This window comes from Equus asinus, chromosome 11 (genome assembly GCF_041296235.1).
Source record: "Equus asinus isolate D_3611 breed Donkey chromosome 11, EquAss-T2T_v2, whole genome shotgun sequence".
NCBI classification, from domain to species: Eukaryota; Metazoa; Chordata; class Mammalia; order Perissodactyla; family Equidae; genus Equus; species Equus asinus.
Genome location: NC_091800.1, coordinates 31,267,923 through 31,284,221, shown reverse-complemented (window position 1 = coordinate 31,284,221; position 16,299 = coordinate 31,267,923). Strand labels below are relative to the sequence as shown.

General features: G+C 35.3%; 1 protein-coding gene across 3 annotated transcripts in view; it reads left to right on the top strand.

Moving 5' to 3' along the window:
- The window catches only part of DNAJC15 (DnaJ heat shock protein family (Hsp40) member C15), an 85,696-nt gene that overhangs the window by 32,357 nt on the left and 37,040 nt on the right, over window positions 1–16,299 (top strand). For 2 of the 3 annotated variants that reach the window (XM_014838857.3, XM_070480835.1), the window contains exons 4-5: window positions 6,224–6,300; window positions 15,046–15,116. In XM_014838857.3, the coding sequence (XP_014694343.3) occupies window positions 6,224–6,300; window positions 15,046–15,116 (148 nt within the window). Of the gene's footprint in view, window positions 1–1,779; window positions 6,190–6,223; window positions 6,301–15,045; window positions 15,117–16,299 lie in introns of those variants that run through there. The other variant, XM_070480836.1, reaches the window with a different exon arrangement.

The following is a 16,299-nucleotide window of genomic DNA, read 5'->3' as shown; positions in this document are numbered from 1 at the left end:
TTATTGAACCAAATATAGTTACTGAAAAATAGGATCTGTAATTGTATGCCACTAAATCTCTGTCGCTCAAAGGAGAATGTTCAAGGCTCAGGTTCCTATGGGTTCTCTTTTCAGTTTTTTCTTAAATTTTATTTGCTTCCTCTACACTTTAGCATCCTCTTGTTCTTAAATCTCATCTTTATTTTTCTCATACTTTTTTTTTTCATTTTGCTGGAATACTGCCTCGTTTTTTCATATGGAATGCATGGATGGTAAATGTTTTAAGTTCTTCTCTGTTAAACAATTTGTTTCTTTTGTCTCACTGTTAATTATCACTTAGCTGCTGGCTCCTTGGAATCTGGTGGAGCTAATAGCAGGGGAGTACAGGAATCTCTGCTCAGACTGAACCTCAGTGTCCATATTCATACTTTCCTCCATACTCTTAGCCAGATTTTTTGTACTCAGACTCTCAGCCAGATTTTCTGGTGTTCTTATTCCTTTGTGTGCAGCCTGTTTTGGTTTTCTTTTGTTCTTTGTGCTTTTGGTTTTAAGTTTTTGGTGATTTTTGTTTGTTTGTTTAGCTCTGGAAGTTTCGAGGGTTTTCTCCTTATTGTTGATGTTCTGAAATTTCACAGGTATTCTTAGTGAGCCTTATGTGAAAATTGTCTATCTTTTTTTTGGTAATATTCTCTTATATTTTTTCCTTCCATTGTTTCTCTTCTCTCCTCCTGGAACTCTTATTAGAGAGATGTTGGACCTCTGAGTCTATCCTTTATGTCTCTTAACACTGTTTCTTATTTTCTATCTTCTTCTCTTTTTGTTGTGCATTTCTCAGTATTTCCAGAGATTATTTTCCAGATCACCAGGTTGGCCTTTACCAATGGCCATTCTCTTATGTAGTCCACTCACTAAATTTTTTACATCAATAATTTTTTCCTTTCCAAGAATTTTTGTTGTTTCTTTTTCATAGTAACTTATTCTTTTATGGACATGCTGTCCTTTTGAATATCTCTAAAGACACTAATTTGAATTTTTTCAAGTTCTCTTCTGCTTCCTGATTAATCTTCTTCCTTCAAAAGCAATTGTTGTTTGTTCATCTTGGTTCTATTTTTTTTCCCCCATGATACTAGATTTGTTCAAATGTCTGGTGGTCCTTGGTTGTTGGTTTATGTTTATGAGGACTAAGTTGATTAACAGAAGCGGCCTTCCTCAGCAGTTTGGTAGGCTTGCTTCAGCAGTTTAATTGAATGAGAGGATTGATAGTGGACTGTGAATACATTTGTAGGTTATGTCAACAGTCACGTCTTCCAAAGCAAGGAGCCCAAAGGCAGCCTTGGGACCTCCAGAGTGCAGGAGCAGTTGAGTACTATGTGTGTTTTACTCCTTGGCATAACTGTCCCCTTCTCCAACCTTCTGGGTTCTGAAACATGATCTCCTCTTACTCCCCTCTGCTTATCTTGGGACCTAAGATTCACAATAAGATGCATCCATATGTGATTCTCTTTCTTAGCCTGAGGGCTAAAGTGGCAGGTTGCAGGCCACTTATGTGCTGTATTAATGGAGTTAGGAATGGTTTATTTCTGCTGTTCTGGTTTAATTAATTACCCTGATACTATTTATTGTATTTGTTGACTCTGAATTTAGTGTTTTCTTCTTGATTTCCTGAGAAGGTTTTCTTTCTTTCCTCTGGTGATTGGGGCTGCTCTGATTTTTCTGTATGTGCCATCTTATCTATTTTCAATCTTCTGGGACTTCTTTAAACTTTCTGATTTGCTACTTGTCCCATTTCTTGTTTTCTAGGTTTATTATGGATTCTTCTTGTTTAAAATATCTCTTTTCTGGGGCTGGCCCCGTGGCCGAGTGGTTAAGTTCGCGCGCTCCACTGCAGGTGGCCCAGTGTTTCGTTGGTTCGAATCCTGGGCGCGGACATGGCACTGCTCATCAGACCACGCTGAGGCAGCGTCCCACATGCCACAGCTAGAAGAACCCACAACGAAGAATACACAACTATGTACCAGGGGGCTTTGGGGAGAAAAAGGAAAAAATAAAATCTTTAAAAAAAATAAAAATAAAATAAAATATCTCTTTTCTCATTTCAAAGGGACTTTGGAAAGCAAAAGTCCTTTATTATTCAGTCTACTATTTTAAACTAGTACCCTTTTGCTTGATTTTCTAAGTATTTATGTATATTATTGACTCAGCTAATGCCTAATTATCCCTGGTTTTTTTTCCTAGGGAAAAAACCCAAGTCGTTCATCATCTTTTGAAACTTTTATTTTTCTATTTGTGAATTTATCGTTTTACTTGAATATAGTTTTTAAAAATTAGACTTCTCTTGTTTTATGGTTAAGTGAAATCCATGGAAATGACACTAATTGAAATCATCCTTCTGTGGCTCTATAAATCAAATAGATTATTGTACATAATAAAAATTTATGGTTTGTGGTAAATGTATTTCTTCTCTTAAGACTATGGAATGATATGGTTCTTCTCTGCTTGTCTGGAGGAGTTTTTGTGTTTCAAGTCATTGATTGAGTAAATTAGCTCATGAAAACTTTTGTTTAACTTGGTTCATTTCATATTTCCTGTGATCCTATATGGCATTACCACATTTAATGCTAATTTTAGAAGGAAAATGATTTTGATTTCTGTTGTTTATATATACTTTCTGAATAGAATAATGCAAACTAATTTGTAAGGTTTTTCAAATAGCTGAATAAACTAGTGGAATCCCACTGTTTCTGCTTTTGGAAATTTTATTGGAAAAATATAACCATTACTCCATCTGTTTGATGATATAGTTGTTTCTTATTGTAATCTCATTTTTATGGATCTAAACATTTCTGTGGCCCACCAGTGTTGTCAGAAAATGGTTCTGAATTGCCTTATATCTGTATATCCTAATGTAATGCACTATCAGTATACTGTTTGTAAGTTTAAAGGGCCTTTGTTTGTGTTTTATTGGGGGGATGCCGAGGGGTGCAGTTATAATTTTGTGCTTGCTCATGACACATATACTAATTTAAACCAAATAATATGTTCAAATACTATGATAGCAGTTTTATTCTGTTTAAAATTGTGTAATATAAAGCCTAAATTTCCTATGAATTTAGAAAGCATGATTTTCGCTGCAGAAATGTGCTGAATAACATGAGCAAGTTTTTTATTTTTTCCCTGTCTACTTTTCTGTATGCAGCCCCCAAATATTAAATTTGTATCCTCAGAATTACCTAGTTCTTTCAGAAGAGTTGTGATGTTTTTACATGTACAGACTGACTTACTCAGAAGCAGGTCAGTATTTTAGGGTACGAGCCTCAGCTAGATGCTAGAGTTTAAGTAGCTTTTCCTGAGTCTTCTTTTCCAGCTGGGCAAAACTGAAAGGAAAAAGTTGCTTAGATACAGTACCTGCTTTTAGGGTTGATGAGCTTTGTGACTACAGTGGGAATCACAGTTCATGAAACATCATCAATTTATGTTTTTATGCTGAAAATTTGAAATTTTGGAGCTCCCTAAGGTAAGTAAATAACTCATAGAAATATCAGGGAATAAAGCGTGCATCTAGTAAAAATTTTGGTCTCCTGAGAGAAACCTTAAAACCAACTGTTCTTCCTCAGTTAAATCCCCTATTCCTTTGTGTATGTTCCCCTATATATCCCTTATTCCTTTATATATTCCCCTGTGTGTGTGTATTTTTTTCTGTATATATAAAATTTGTCCATGATAGTATGTATACTTAATTTGATTCCCTTCCTCCCCTCACAACCTGGAGGAGGGGATTGTTTTTTTGAAACTTGGAATATTTTATCATATTCCTCACAGTACTGGTACATTGATAGATTAGCATCTTTGCGATGAAGGACAGAACTTGACCTGTTCATTTGAAAAGTTCCTGGCACATAGTAGCTGCTGAAGTGTTTGTTGAATAAATTAATTGCCATGGAATTATTACCAAGTGGAAATTTATAAGAAGCTGTTCAAAAAAAATATCTCATATAAATGACCAGATCTGGCTCCCTGACTAATTTTTTAAGCTCTAATAATTTCCTTGGCTTCTTTTATTTAGTCCTCCTTTTTTTAATTGTACAAGCAGCCTGTATTCATTATTGAAAATTTGGAAAGTAAAAATGAACATAAAGAAGAAAAAATTATTCATAATCTCATCACCCCACAATAACATTTTGATGTATATACTTTCAGATTTTGTTTTATATAAGCATAAATTTATTTATTTTTCCTTCCAGAAATATGGTTCACATTTTAGAACCATGTATGCATTTCTTTTCCTTCTAAAAGTTGAGTTCATGCATCCTGTTTCTCTATTAAGAGCTCCTGAAAAGTTATCTTTCTTTGCTGTCTCTCATTCCTTTACTCCTGTTCTCTCTTAAGCTCACTCTAATCAGACTCGCTCATTCAGCTCTTCTCAAAGTCTTTGACTCTGCTAAATTCAGCAGTCAGTTCTCAGTACATATCTTACTTGACCATCAGAAGCGTTTGACATGGTGTTTGAAACTATTTTCCACTTTCTTGCTTTGGGTGTCTGCTTTTCCTCCTGCCTCACTGCTGGGCCTTCTCAGTTTCCTTTACTGATTGCTCTCCATTGCTGTGCCACTAAACATTGCGGTCTCTAGGGCTCAGTGTTTGGACTTGTCATCTACGCACACTCCTTAGATGGTGTCTCATGGCTTTAAATACTGTCTGTATGCTTGTGACTCCCAAATGTTATCTCCAGGTCAGACTTCCCCTCCACTTAGATATTTAGTAGGCATTTCAAACTGAATATAACTAACACCAGTCTCCTGATATCTGTTAGCCACAACAAACAACTTCTTCTCTAAGTCATTAAATGGCAGTTTGACCATTTAGGCCAGAAACCTTGAAGTCATTTGCAGTTTAAGTTCTCTGGAAAGTGACTGAGAGAAGGATTAGCAAGCTGGGAGTTTATTAGGGACTACTTTTAGGATCAACAGCTCCAGAAGGGAAGAGAAGGAAGAAGGACAGAGAGGCAATTTCAGCTGCAGTGCAGTCTTAACAAAAGCCTCAGCCAACCTCATGGGGAGTTCTGAAGCTCAGCTGGCTCATTGTGATTGTCCCAAGTTGGGGCAAGAGGCCATGAGACTAAATGATATCATCTGGGAAGTCAATATAGATAAGTAGGTCAAGGACTGAGCCCTAGAGAACTACAGTGTTTATACCCCCATGTCAAGCAGTCATGAGATAGAGACTGCCCTGGGAAGGGGGCATGAGCCTGGATTTCTTCAGCCAAGCCACTTCCTAAAGAGTTTGACAGCTGAGAGCTATCTGCCAGCAACAACCCCAGCATCTGAGGAATAAGTCCTTCACTTCTGAAGGAGAAGCTACACAGAGTATAACAGTATTTACTACGTCATCTTTCATTCCTCTCTTTTTCTCGTACCCTATATCAATCCACCAAGCAAATGTTAGTTCTACTTTCAAAATAAATCCAAAATCTGACCACTTTTCGCTACCTCTTCTGCTACCATGTTGATCCAACCACCATCATCTCTTGCCTGGATTGTTTTCATGTCCTCTTAATTGGTCTCCTGCCTCCACTCTTGCACCTTTCTATTCTGCACACAGCAGTTAGAGTCATCCTTTCAAAACAAAGTCCAATTTGTTACTCCAGTGCTCTGACTTCTCCTACCACTGAGAATAAAATCCTAGATGATTTCCCTTGCTTACAAGGCCCTCCACAGTCTGGCCCCGATTACCTCTCTAAATCTGCTCTCCTTGCTCACGCCTCTCCAGCCACATTGACCTTTCAGTCCACTTTTCCGGTCTCTCTTGGCTTGCCTGTCTGCTGTCCTGAGGTCCTCCCCACTTTGTCAGTTCCTCATCTTCTTTCTCAGCCAGTCTAATGGGTTAAAAAGATGTCTGTCATATCAACATTAAATGACTTGGTCAAGGTTATCTAATGAAAAAACTACAGCAGAGCTTAGAAAAAGCTCAAGCCTTTTGCTTCTCCTGATCTCTTTTATTCCTTCAGTTATATCTCAGTGTAGAAAAATTAATGTATTTGAAAGTGGAAATTTGTTAACATTTTTTAAGTGCTCATCTTGGTCATAGTTTCTTGTAAAGGATCGTTCTTTAGTGCTTTTTTCCCCCTACAATTTTAAGTTGACTTCTAGTAAAATGCATTACTCTTACTGCAGCTACGTGATGGGATTGAGGTCATGCCACCTCATACAGGGAACTAATTATTTCTTGCTCTTTCTTTCCTGTACAGAGCCTGTCATCCTACTATAAAGGAGGATTTGAGCAGAAAATGAGTAGGCGAGAAGCTAGTCTTATTTTGGGTGTAAGGTAGGTATACTGCATAAGTAGTTTGTTCTGTGAGCAAGCTTGTCTTCAGAAAGGAGAAAATGCTACCGTGAAGTTATTCTTATATTTTAAATTTTGAATAGGAGACAGAGAAGAAAATACCATTTTTACATTTTAAAACTTCAAATCTAAGAGAATATCCCACACCCCTTGAAAAAATCAGGCAAAGTTGTGATGGGTCTTTGTTCCTTAACAGGCTATTATATTTGAATACTAAAGTTTCAAAGCAATTATCAAAATATCCCTTATTGTGACACTGAATTCTTTCTGGATTCAGTTTTATAATTTGATATGTACCATATTTTCAATTATAATATGGGATCTGTTTCACAATTATTTTTTAGTTCCACAGTTTGACGTCTAGCATATTTTACTGTGACTGTTTCACCGTAGTATCCATTTATTGTCTAACTTTGGACAGTATAGGAGAAAGTTAGTGATATCGTGTGACTGCTGCATAATACATTTAACACTTTAGTTAAGAATACTTCCCCTATCATAGATTTGCCTTAGCTGTATTCATTTGTTTGCCTTATGTTCTCTTAGAGCCCACTCACATTTTTGTGGAAGTTGGTGACAGTGCCATCTAGGACAGATCTTCTGGTGATTTAATCAATATAATTAAGCAGAATAGATTATAAAGTCCTATATTGACATCCTTTTTTTTTGTAGATTAGCAGATTTTTGAGGCCAAAACATTTTATTATTTCTTATAACTTAGCAAGAAAAACAAAGGGGGTGGGGAGAGAAGAAGCAACTAAATTTAGCTTGGTGCTTTATTTAAATATAACAAGAAATGAGCTCCCTTACTGAGAATACGAAAAAGGAAATGATTTTAAGCATGGGAACCAACTTAGGAAGTTACCTATATTGCTAACTATTCCTTGCCTTAATATTATTCAGAATGGTGTTATTTTTTTTCTTGAACTTCTTTTGGGCCCCCATAACATCCTGTTTGTAGTCTGGAAATGTGAATATGAAACACATTATAAAACCAAACACAAAGGCTTCTGAGACTATCATTTAATATCACCCAAGGCATTGCTGTTGTCTGGACACATAATTAGAATTAAGATACATGTTTATAAAGTTTTATCCCATTGAATTGGAAGCTGTACAAAATTTCAGAAAGAAAATGTGGTGGTTAAGAGCACAGATGCTGTTAACAGGTGAATCTGGGTGTAAATACCATTTTTACCACCTACTAGCTGCATGACCTTAGTTTCATCATTTGTAAAATAGAGATAATATTAGTTTCTACTGTACAGAATTGTTACAAAGATTAACACATATGGAATTCTTAACATAAACATGGCACTTAGTAGCTACTCAATAAATACAGCTAGGCAAAACAGCTCCTTGTCCTGATTCTGTCACTGAGGCACTGCATCTTGTGATCTTGATCAAGTTATTTTTAGCTTTTCTGCACTAACAGTTTCTTCATTTTTGAATTGTAATTAATAATACTTAGCCTTATTGGGATACTATAAAATGATATGACAATACCTTTTTATAAAAGTGCCTACCAAATAACAGGTACTAAATAAATGTTGGCTCCCCTTTCTTCCCGTCTCTGTCATAAATGCAGAAGCTAAATATTTACCCTTAACACATTAAATAGAAAGGTAAAACTCATTTGCTTTCCTCTAGCCCTTTCTTTCGATCAGGCAATGTTGATTTTGAGAAGATTCTTCAAGATGTGAATACATTGCTGTGGCTCCATTTTCTGCAATCAATGAAGCTAAACTTTTTAGACTGTAACAAGTAGATAAAGGCAAAATGGAGCTCACTCTGTTGACAACCTATTAAAAAATACCTATGTGCTACTAGATGATTCTACACATTCTTGTATATTGCATAAAGCCTAAATGTTATTCAAAAGATCAATAGTAAAAGAGATAAAATGAAAACAGCTCCATTTTCCACAGAATCAGGGAACACCGCTCAGCTCCACTCCTGGTCAGATGCATTCCAGGGAGCATGGTTTGAAATCCCTGATCTAGGCAACATATTTAAAGTTACATTTTCAATTTCATGGTGAAATTGTCCATACTGGAGATATGTCAGAGCTACAGTTAGTTTTTATACTATGTTTAAGAACTAGGATTCTCCCGTCTTTAATCTTTACAACAACAAACAAATGTTTTAAAATGTATGACGGTCCTAGGGGCTTAATATAACAATAGTGAAAAGAGAATAAACCCTGCAGGTGAACAAGAATACTTCCCTCATCCCCAGTGCTCACCACTAGGAGTGTAATAATTCTTTTCTTAAAGGCAGAGTGTTGTAACTGGCCGTATTTGGGCATATGAACTTTCCTTGTGTTTCTCACTTCAGTATAGTTCGGTGGTTGGTAGACCTTAGTGTACATAATGCTTTATGGAATTTTACATACAAAACCATGTATACTGTTTGTTACTGGCAATGTAAATGTTTTTCAAGGATAATTTTGACTGAAGTGATTTTCAGATTTTAGTCTTATGTGCTAAATTAAAGCTTAATATCCAGAATAAGATGCAGCTTACTATATATATATATATATATATATATATATATATATACTCCCAAAAAACCACATACAATGGAAATTTGGATTTTACTCAACTTATATATTCATTATTTAGTGGTCAACATTTGATAAGCTTTATGAAATAAGGTTTTCCCCTTTTTTAATTTTTTTAATTAATTTTTTTTGAGGTGACATTGGTTTATAAAAGTATGTAAATTTCAGGAGTACGTCATTATATTTGGATTCTGCATAGATTACATCATGTTCACCACCCAAAGACTAATTACCATCCATATCCATATCCCCTTTTTTACTTTAAAATTTTTTGCAATACAATAATCCTTTATACTGTTAGTATCTACTAAAATAGAGACTTTATTCTTTCAAGGAGTTTACCTTTTTACAGCCATTTTCTGTTGGAGGGCAGTGTAAAATACATTAAGCACCTATTGCATATTCAACACTAGATACTATTTTAAGATACAAATCACAGCTTCTGCCCTTAAGTAGTTTAGTATGTACCTAAGGAGATGTGTCAAATATATACAGAACAATAGAAAACATTAATAAAAGAAAGATGTGCTACAGAGCCCCAAAAGAGAGAATGATAAATGTAGATTAGCTATAGGAAACTAAAGCATACTGGGATTTTTCTAGGTGATGTGTTTTTCCTTTCTTAATAGGCAATTAAAAAAAGTGTTCATAATGCTGGTACAATGTTTAATGATTTCTTTTTCAAAATTCAGTAGTCTTTGTAATCAGACAGCGTCTGGTTGTCTGGGAGGTATCTACAACCAAAAGTAAATTTGAGATGATCCCCAAAAGACTTCTGTAAAGAGCCAAAAGGAATACCCCAAAGTCCTTATACAAAAAGACTTGTTTATTTAAAAGAATTTTTTTAATATTTTTAAAAAATTTCCCCTCAATTTCAATGATATATAATTGGCATACAACATTGTATATTAAAGTGTACAACATAATGATTTAATATTTGTATTTATTGCAAAATGATTACTACAATAAGTTTCATTAACATCCTTCACGTCGCATAATTACAAATCTTTTTTCTTGTGATGAGAACTTTTAAGATTTACTGTCTTAACAACTTTTAAATATACAATACAGTGTTGTTAACTGTATATTCCATTCCCAAGACTTATTTGCCTTATAACAGGAAGTTTGTACCTTTTGACCGTTGAAATGAAGGCCTATTTCACCCAGCCCCCTTCCTCCCACCTCTGGCAACCACCAGTCTTTTCTGTTTCTATGAGTTGACTTTTTTATATTCCATATATAAGTGAGATCATACAGTATTTGTTTTTCTCTGTCTGACTTACATCACTTAGTGTATTACTCTCAAAGTCCATCCATGTTGTTGCAGATGGCAGGATTTCCTTCCTTTTTTTTTTTTTGAGGAGGATTAGCCCTGAACTAACTACTGCCAGTCCTTCTCTTTTTGCTGAGGAAGCCTGACCCTGAGCTAACATTCCTCTACTTTTTATATGTGGGACATCTGCCGCAACTGACGTGCCAAGTGGTGCCATGTCCGCACCCGGGATCCGAACCAGCGAATCCCGAGTCTCTGAGAAGTGGAACGTGCGCACTTAACCGCTGCACCACCAGGCCGGCCCCTCCTTCTTTTTTATACCTGAATAATATAATATTATATATATATGTATATGTGTATACACACACACACACACACAGAGACACATACTGCATCTTCTTTATCCATTCGTCTGTTGATGGACACTTAGGTTGTTTCCATGTCTTAGCTGTTGTAAAGAATGCTGCAGTGATTATGGGGTGCAGACATCTCTTTGAGACAGTAATTTCGTTTCCTTCAGATAAATACCCAGAAGTGGAATTGCTGGATCATATGGTAGTATTTTTAAATTTTTGAGGACCTTTCATAATGTTTTCCATAGTGGCTGCACTAGTTTACATTCCAACCACAGTGCACCAGGGTTCTCTTTTCTCCACATCCTCGCCAACACTTCTAATCTCGTGTTTTTGAGGATAGCCATTCTAACAGGTGTAAGGTAGTATCTCATTGTGGTTTTGATTTGCATTTTTCTGATGATTAGTGATGTTGAGCACCTTTTCATGTGCCTATTGGCCATCTGTATGTCTTCTTTGGAAAAATGTCTATTCCGATCCTCTTCCCATTTTTTAATCTGTTTTTTGCTATCAAGTTGTATGAATTCTTTGTATATTTTGGATATTAACCCATTATCAGATATATAATTTGCAAATATTTTATCCCATTCTGTAGGTTGCCTTTTCATTTTGTTGATGGTTTTCTTGGCTGTACAAAAGTTTTTTAGTTTGATGCAATCCTACTTGTTTATTTTTGCTTTTGTTGCCTTTGTTTTTGGTGTCAAATCCAAAAAATCATCACTAAGACTGATGTTGGGGAGCTTACTGCCTATGTTTTCTTCTAGCAGTTTTATGGTTTCAGGTCTTACATTCAAGTCTTTAATCCACTTTGAGTTGCTTTTGTGTATGGCGTAAGATAGGGGTCCAGTTTCTTTCCTTTGCATGTGGCTGTCCAGATTTCCCAATACCATTTATTGAAGAGACTGTCCTTTCCCCATTGTATATTCTTGGCTCCTTTGTCATAAATTAAGTGAACATATATGTGTGAGTTTATTTCTAGGCTCTCTATTCTATTCTGTTGATCTCTGCGTCTGTTTTTATTCCAATACCATACTGTTTTGATTACTTTAGCTTTGTAATATAATTTGAAATCAGGAAGCGTGATGCCTCCAGCCCAGTTCTTTCTGAAGATAACTTTGGCTATTTGGAATCGTTTGTGGTCCCATGCAAATTTTAGGATTGTTCTATTTTTGTAAACAATTCCGTTGACATTTTGATAGGGATTGCATTGAATCTGTAAATTCCTTTAGGTAGTATGGTCATTTTAACGAAATTTCTTCTGATCCATGAGCGTAGAATATCTTTCCATTTATTTGTGTCTTCTTCACTTTCTTTCATCAGTGTCATAGTTTTCAGTCTACAGGTCTTGCACCTCCTTGGTTAAATTTATTCCTAGGTATTCTGTTCTTTTTGATACAATTATAAATGGGATTGTTTTCTTAATTTCTCTTTCTGCTAGTTTGTTATTAATGTATAGAAATGCAACAGATTTTTGTATATTGATTTTGTATCCTCCAACTTTACTGAACTTGTTTATTAGTTCTAATGGGTTGTTTTTGTGGAGTCTGTAGGATTTTGTATATATAATATCATTTCATCTACAAATAGTAGCAGTTTTATTTCCTCCTTTCTGATTTGGATGCCTTTTATTTCTTTTTCTTGCCTAATTACTCTGGCTAGGACTTCCAATACTGTGTTGAATAAAGGTGGTGAGAGTGAGCATCTTTGTCTTGTTCCTGATCTTAGAGGAAAACTTTTAGTTTTTCACCATTGAGTGTGGTGTTAGCTAGGGGCTTGTCATATGTGGCCTTTATTATGTTGAGGTATGTTTCTCCTGTACCCACTTTGTTGAAAGTTTTTATCATGAATGCATGTTGAATTTTGTCACATGCTTTTTCTGCATCTATTGAGATGATTGTGTGATTATTATCCTTGTTTTTGTTAATGTGGTGTATCACATTGACTGATTTGCAGATATTGAACCATCCTTCTATCCCTGGAATAAATCTCACTTGAGCACTGTGTATGATCCTTTTAATGTATTGTTGAATTCATTTTGCTAAAATTTTGCCAAGGATTCTTTCATCTATGTTCATCAGGGATATTGACCTATAATTTTCTTTGCTTGTAGTGTCCTTGTCTGGTTTTGGTATCACGGTAATGCTGGCCATATAAGATGAGATTGGAAGTGTTCCCTCATCTTCTGTTTTTTGGAAGAGTTTGAGGAAGATTGATGTTAATTCTTCTTTAGATGTTTGGTAGAATTCAGTGAAGTCATCTAGTCCTGGACTTTTGTTGGAAGGTTTTTGATTACTGATTCTTTCTCATTATTAGTAATTGGTCTTTGGTCTGTTCAGATTTTCTGTTTTTTCATGGTTCAGTCTTGGTAGGTTGAATGCTTCTAGGAATTTATCCATTCTTCTAGGTTGTTTCATTTGTTGGTGTATAATTGTTCATAGTAGTCTCTTACGATCCTTTGTAATACAACAGTTGTAATATCTCCTCTGTCATTTCTGATTTTATTTATTTGAGTCCTCTGTTTTTTTCTTGGTGAGTCTAGCTAATGTATATTTTGCTCATCTTTTTAAAAAACAAGTTCTTAGTTTTGTTGGTCTTTTCCATTGTCTTTTTAGTCTCTATTTCATTCATTTCCACTTTGATCTTTGTTATTTTCTTCCTTCAACTAACTTTGGCTTAGTTTGTTCTTTTTATAGTTTGCTGAGGTGTAAAGTTAGGTTTGTTTGAGCTCTTTCTGGTTTGTTTTTTTTTTTAAGATTTTATTTTTCCTTTTTCTCCCCAAAGACCCCGGTACATAGTTGTGTATTCTTTTAGTTGTGGGTCCTTCTAGTTGTGGCGTGTGGGATGCTGCCTCAGCATGGCTTAATGAGCAGTGTCATATCTGCACCCAGAATCCAAACTGGCAAAACCCTGGGCCACCAAAGCGGAACGCGTGAACTTAACCACTTGGCCACGGGGCCGGCCCCCTCTTTTTTCTTAATGTAGGATTTTATCACTATAAACTTTTCTCTTAGAACTGCTTTTGCTGCATCCCATAAGTTTTGATATGTTCTATTTCCATTTTCATTTGTGTCAGGATGTTTTATGATTTTTCTGTTGAGTTCTTCTTTGACTCAAAGACTTATTTATTTTATTCATGGAAGAATATTTCATATTTTTATTCAACAAATGATCGTGATGATGACTGGTGATCTGTTAGTTAACCCCAGGAGATTAGAAGTGGCATGTTACTAACAAGGAATAGCTAGAGTCTGGAGGTCTGGCAGAATCAAGGATTAACAACTGACATCAAGTGACATCAAGGAAGGCAGTGTTCAGAACATACAGAACTTCAATGGATAGCATTCTATGACTGGTTAGGAGAAGAGCAAGTGAATCTCTGCAGACCTTGAAAGTTTCTTTGCACTTAATTGATACTCTTAATAATGCTTTTGAGTCATTCAAGAAGTGTTAAATTAGGTTACTTATACTCCATTTTTAAAAAGTGGAAAATATGTCATACATATTCATAAGTATCCTTTATATTCATAATAATAATTGCTATTCTTTGAACATTAACTGCCTGCTAGGTCATGCTAATCCTTTTACTTACATTATCTACAACAACCACCCTGTACTTTGCCAGCTACTATTATCCCCATTTGAAGCCTAGAGAAGTTAAGTAGATTGGATAAGATAATATAGCTATGAAGTAAGTAGCGACACTAGGATTTTGTTGTTGTTACTGTTAGTCTTTTTTCCTTGCCTGGAAAATGTATTAATAAGAAACATTTCCAATACTGGATAAATTAGGTTTTACCAAAATAATTTTAGGTTTATTCAACTTTCTCCTTTAATTTTTCTTTAGAGAATAGGCTCTAACAGCCAAGCTTTGCCTGTAGATTTCTCACAGAGATAAATAATTATGAGAAATGAAGGGTTTTGAGCTGCTCTGTTAAAAGATGATAATAAAAGCTAATCATTGTGGAGTATTTCCCACACACCAGGCATTGTTCTAACACTGTTAGCATTAACTAATTTAATCCTTATAATTGCTCTATGAGGAATATATCTTTGCTAGCCCTGTTTTACAATGAGGGAACTGAAGCACAGAGACGTTAAAAAATTTGACCAAGGTTGCCCAATCCGAAATGGCAATGCCAGGATTAAAATCTGGCAGTCCAGTAGCTCTGGAGTTCGCATACCTATGTGTTGCACTACATATACTCCCTTCCCCCAAAGTGACTTCAAGCATAAGTTTTCACACTTACGGTATAGTCTACAAACTATGACTCCCCTACCGTATATATTGTGTTTAATTTTTAAATTGATCGTGAATAAGGACTGGCATTAAAAAGAACTGAAGAAAATATATGTAGCATTGGAATCAATTATTTATTTTGATGGTTAGTGAAATTAAGTGACAAGCTGTAATTTCATATTTATCCACAAGATGGTGAAATTCTCATTAGTTTTTAATTTCTTGAAACCCGTGTAAACCATTAATTTATAATCTGCATTTGACACTATTTATTATAAGCACTTCTAATTTCTTTTTACAGCCCGTCTGCTGGTAAGGCCAAGATTAGGACAGCTCACAGGAGAATCATGATTTTGAATCACCCAGATAAAGGTAGGTAAAATTCCTATTTTTCGTAACATGTGGGTCAGAATATGTTCTAAATTCCTTTCAGTTTACCTAAACTCATAAATGATATATAGTTGAAATGAAAGTTTATGTGCCACATGTATTGTGATTTTTCTTATAAATAAATGAGCCTTTGGATTGGATTTGATTGACCTATAGAAGTGGTGGATTTATATTATCAGGTTTCAAGAACTTAGATACTGATTTTTTAAATGAGTACCTAACCCCTATTTGAGACTTGTAGCATTTTGATTGAGAAGGAGAAAACATGAGTTGTGGGCTCTTTGTATAAACTGATTTGGGCACCGTGAATTGTATTTGTTTAACCTTAAACATAAAAGCACAAGATTTAGAGGATATCCTCTAAATCTCTGAATGTAATATGTCATAGGTATTTCTGAATTTCTTAATTTTATTCTGGAAGGCTCTGAGCCTGAGCCATTTGTTTTTAACTGGCCAGGTTTTTAATGTAAATTTATCTTACAGAAAGACAATTATTATAACTTTAACTACACTACAGCTGCTTGAGAGAGAAAGCCCATATGTTCCTTACTGTTTCTGCTCTAAAATAACAGATGGTAGAAAGTTGCACTGTATTTCAGAAGTCAAGGGGCGGGGGTGAGGAGAACGAAGGGTTTTTTGGATTCTTATTTACAGACTTTCAGTTTTCTAATTAGTGTGAAAAAAATTAAAAACACGTTTTGGATTTCTACCCATCCTGACACCAAAATAAGGCATTCTTTTTCAGCTTTCTCACTTAATTACTTACTATAAAAATTCTTTTCACTAAACATCATCTCCTTTCGTTTTTGCACTTGCTGTTCTTTAGTGTGAATAAACAAGAGAATAAACTTTGAAAAGAGGTTTTGCGTAAAATTTCTAAACAGCTTCAATAGTTGCTGAAAGATCCACTCAACTAATTTGCTTGCATTGTGGGCTTTCAGAGAAATTGACTCAGAAAGAAATGTGTTTAAGTGCCTCTTTGAAACCCTCTGTCTCCTAAACGTCCTCTGTCCCTTCCAGGTCAAGTGTGTGCCCTTCTCTGATTGATTGCAGTGGGATCAAACACTCAGGTCTTTCAGATGATTGACAAGTTGTTGATTGTACCTACTGGCAAGGAAGCAAGTTCTAAAATGCGTCTAAGAGAATATGTACTTTTAGATAGCTT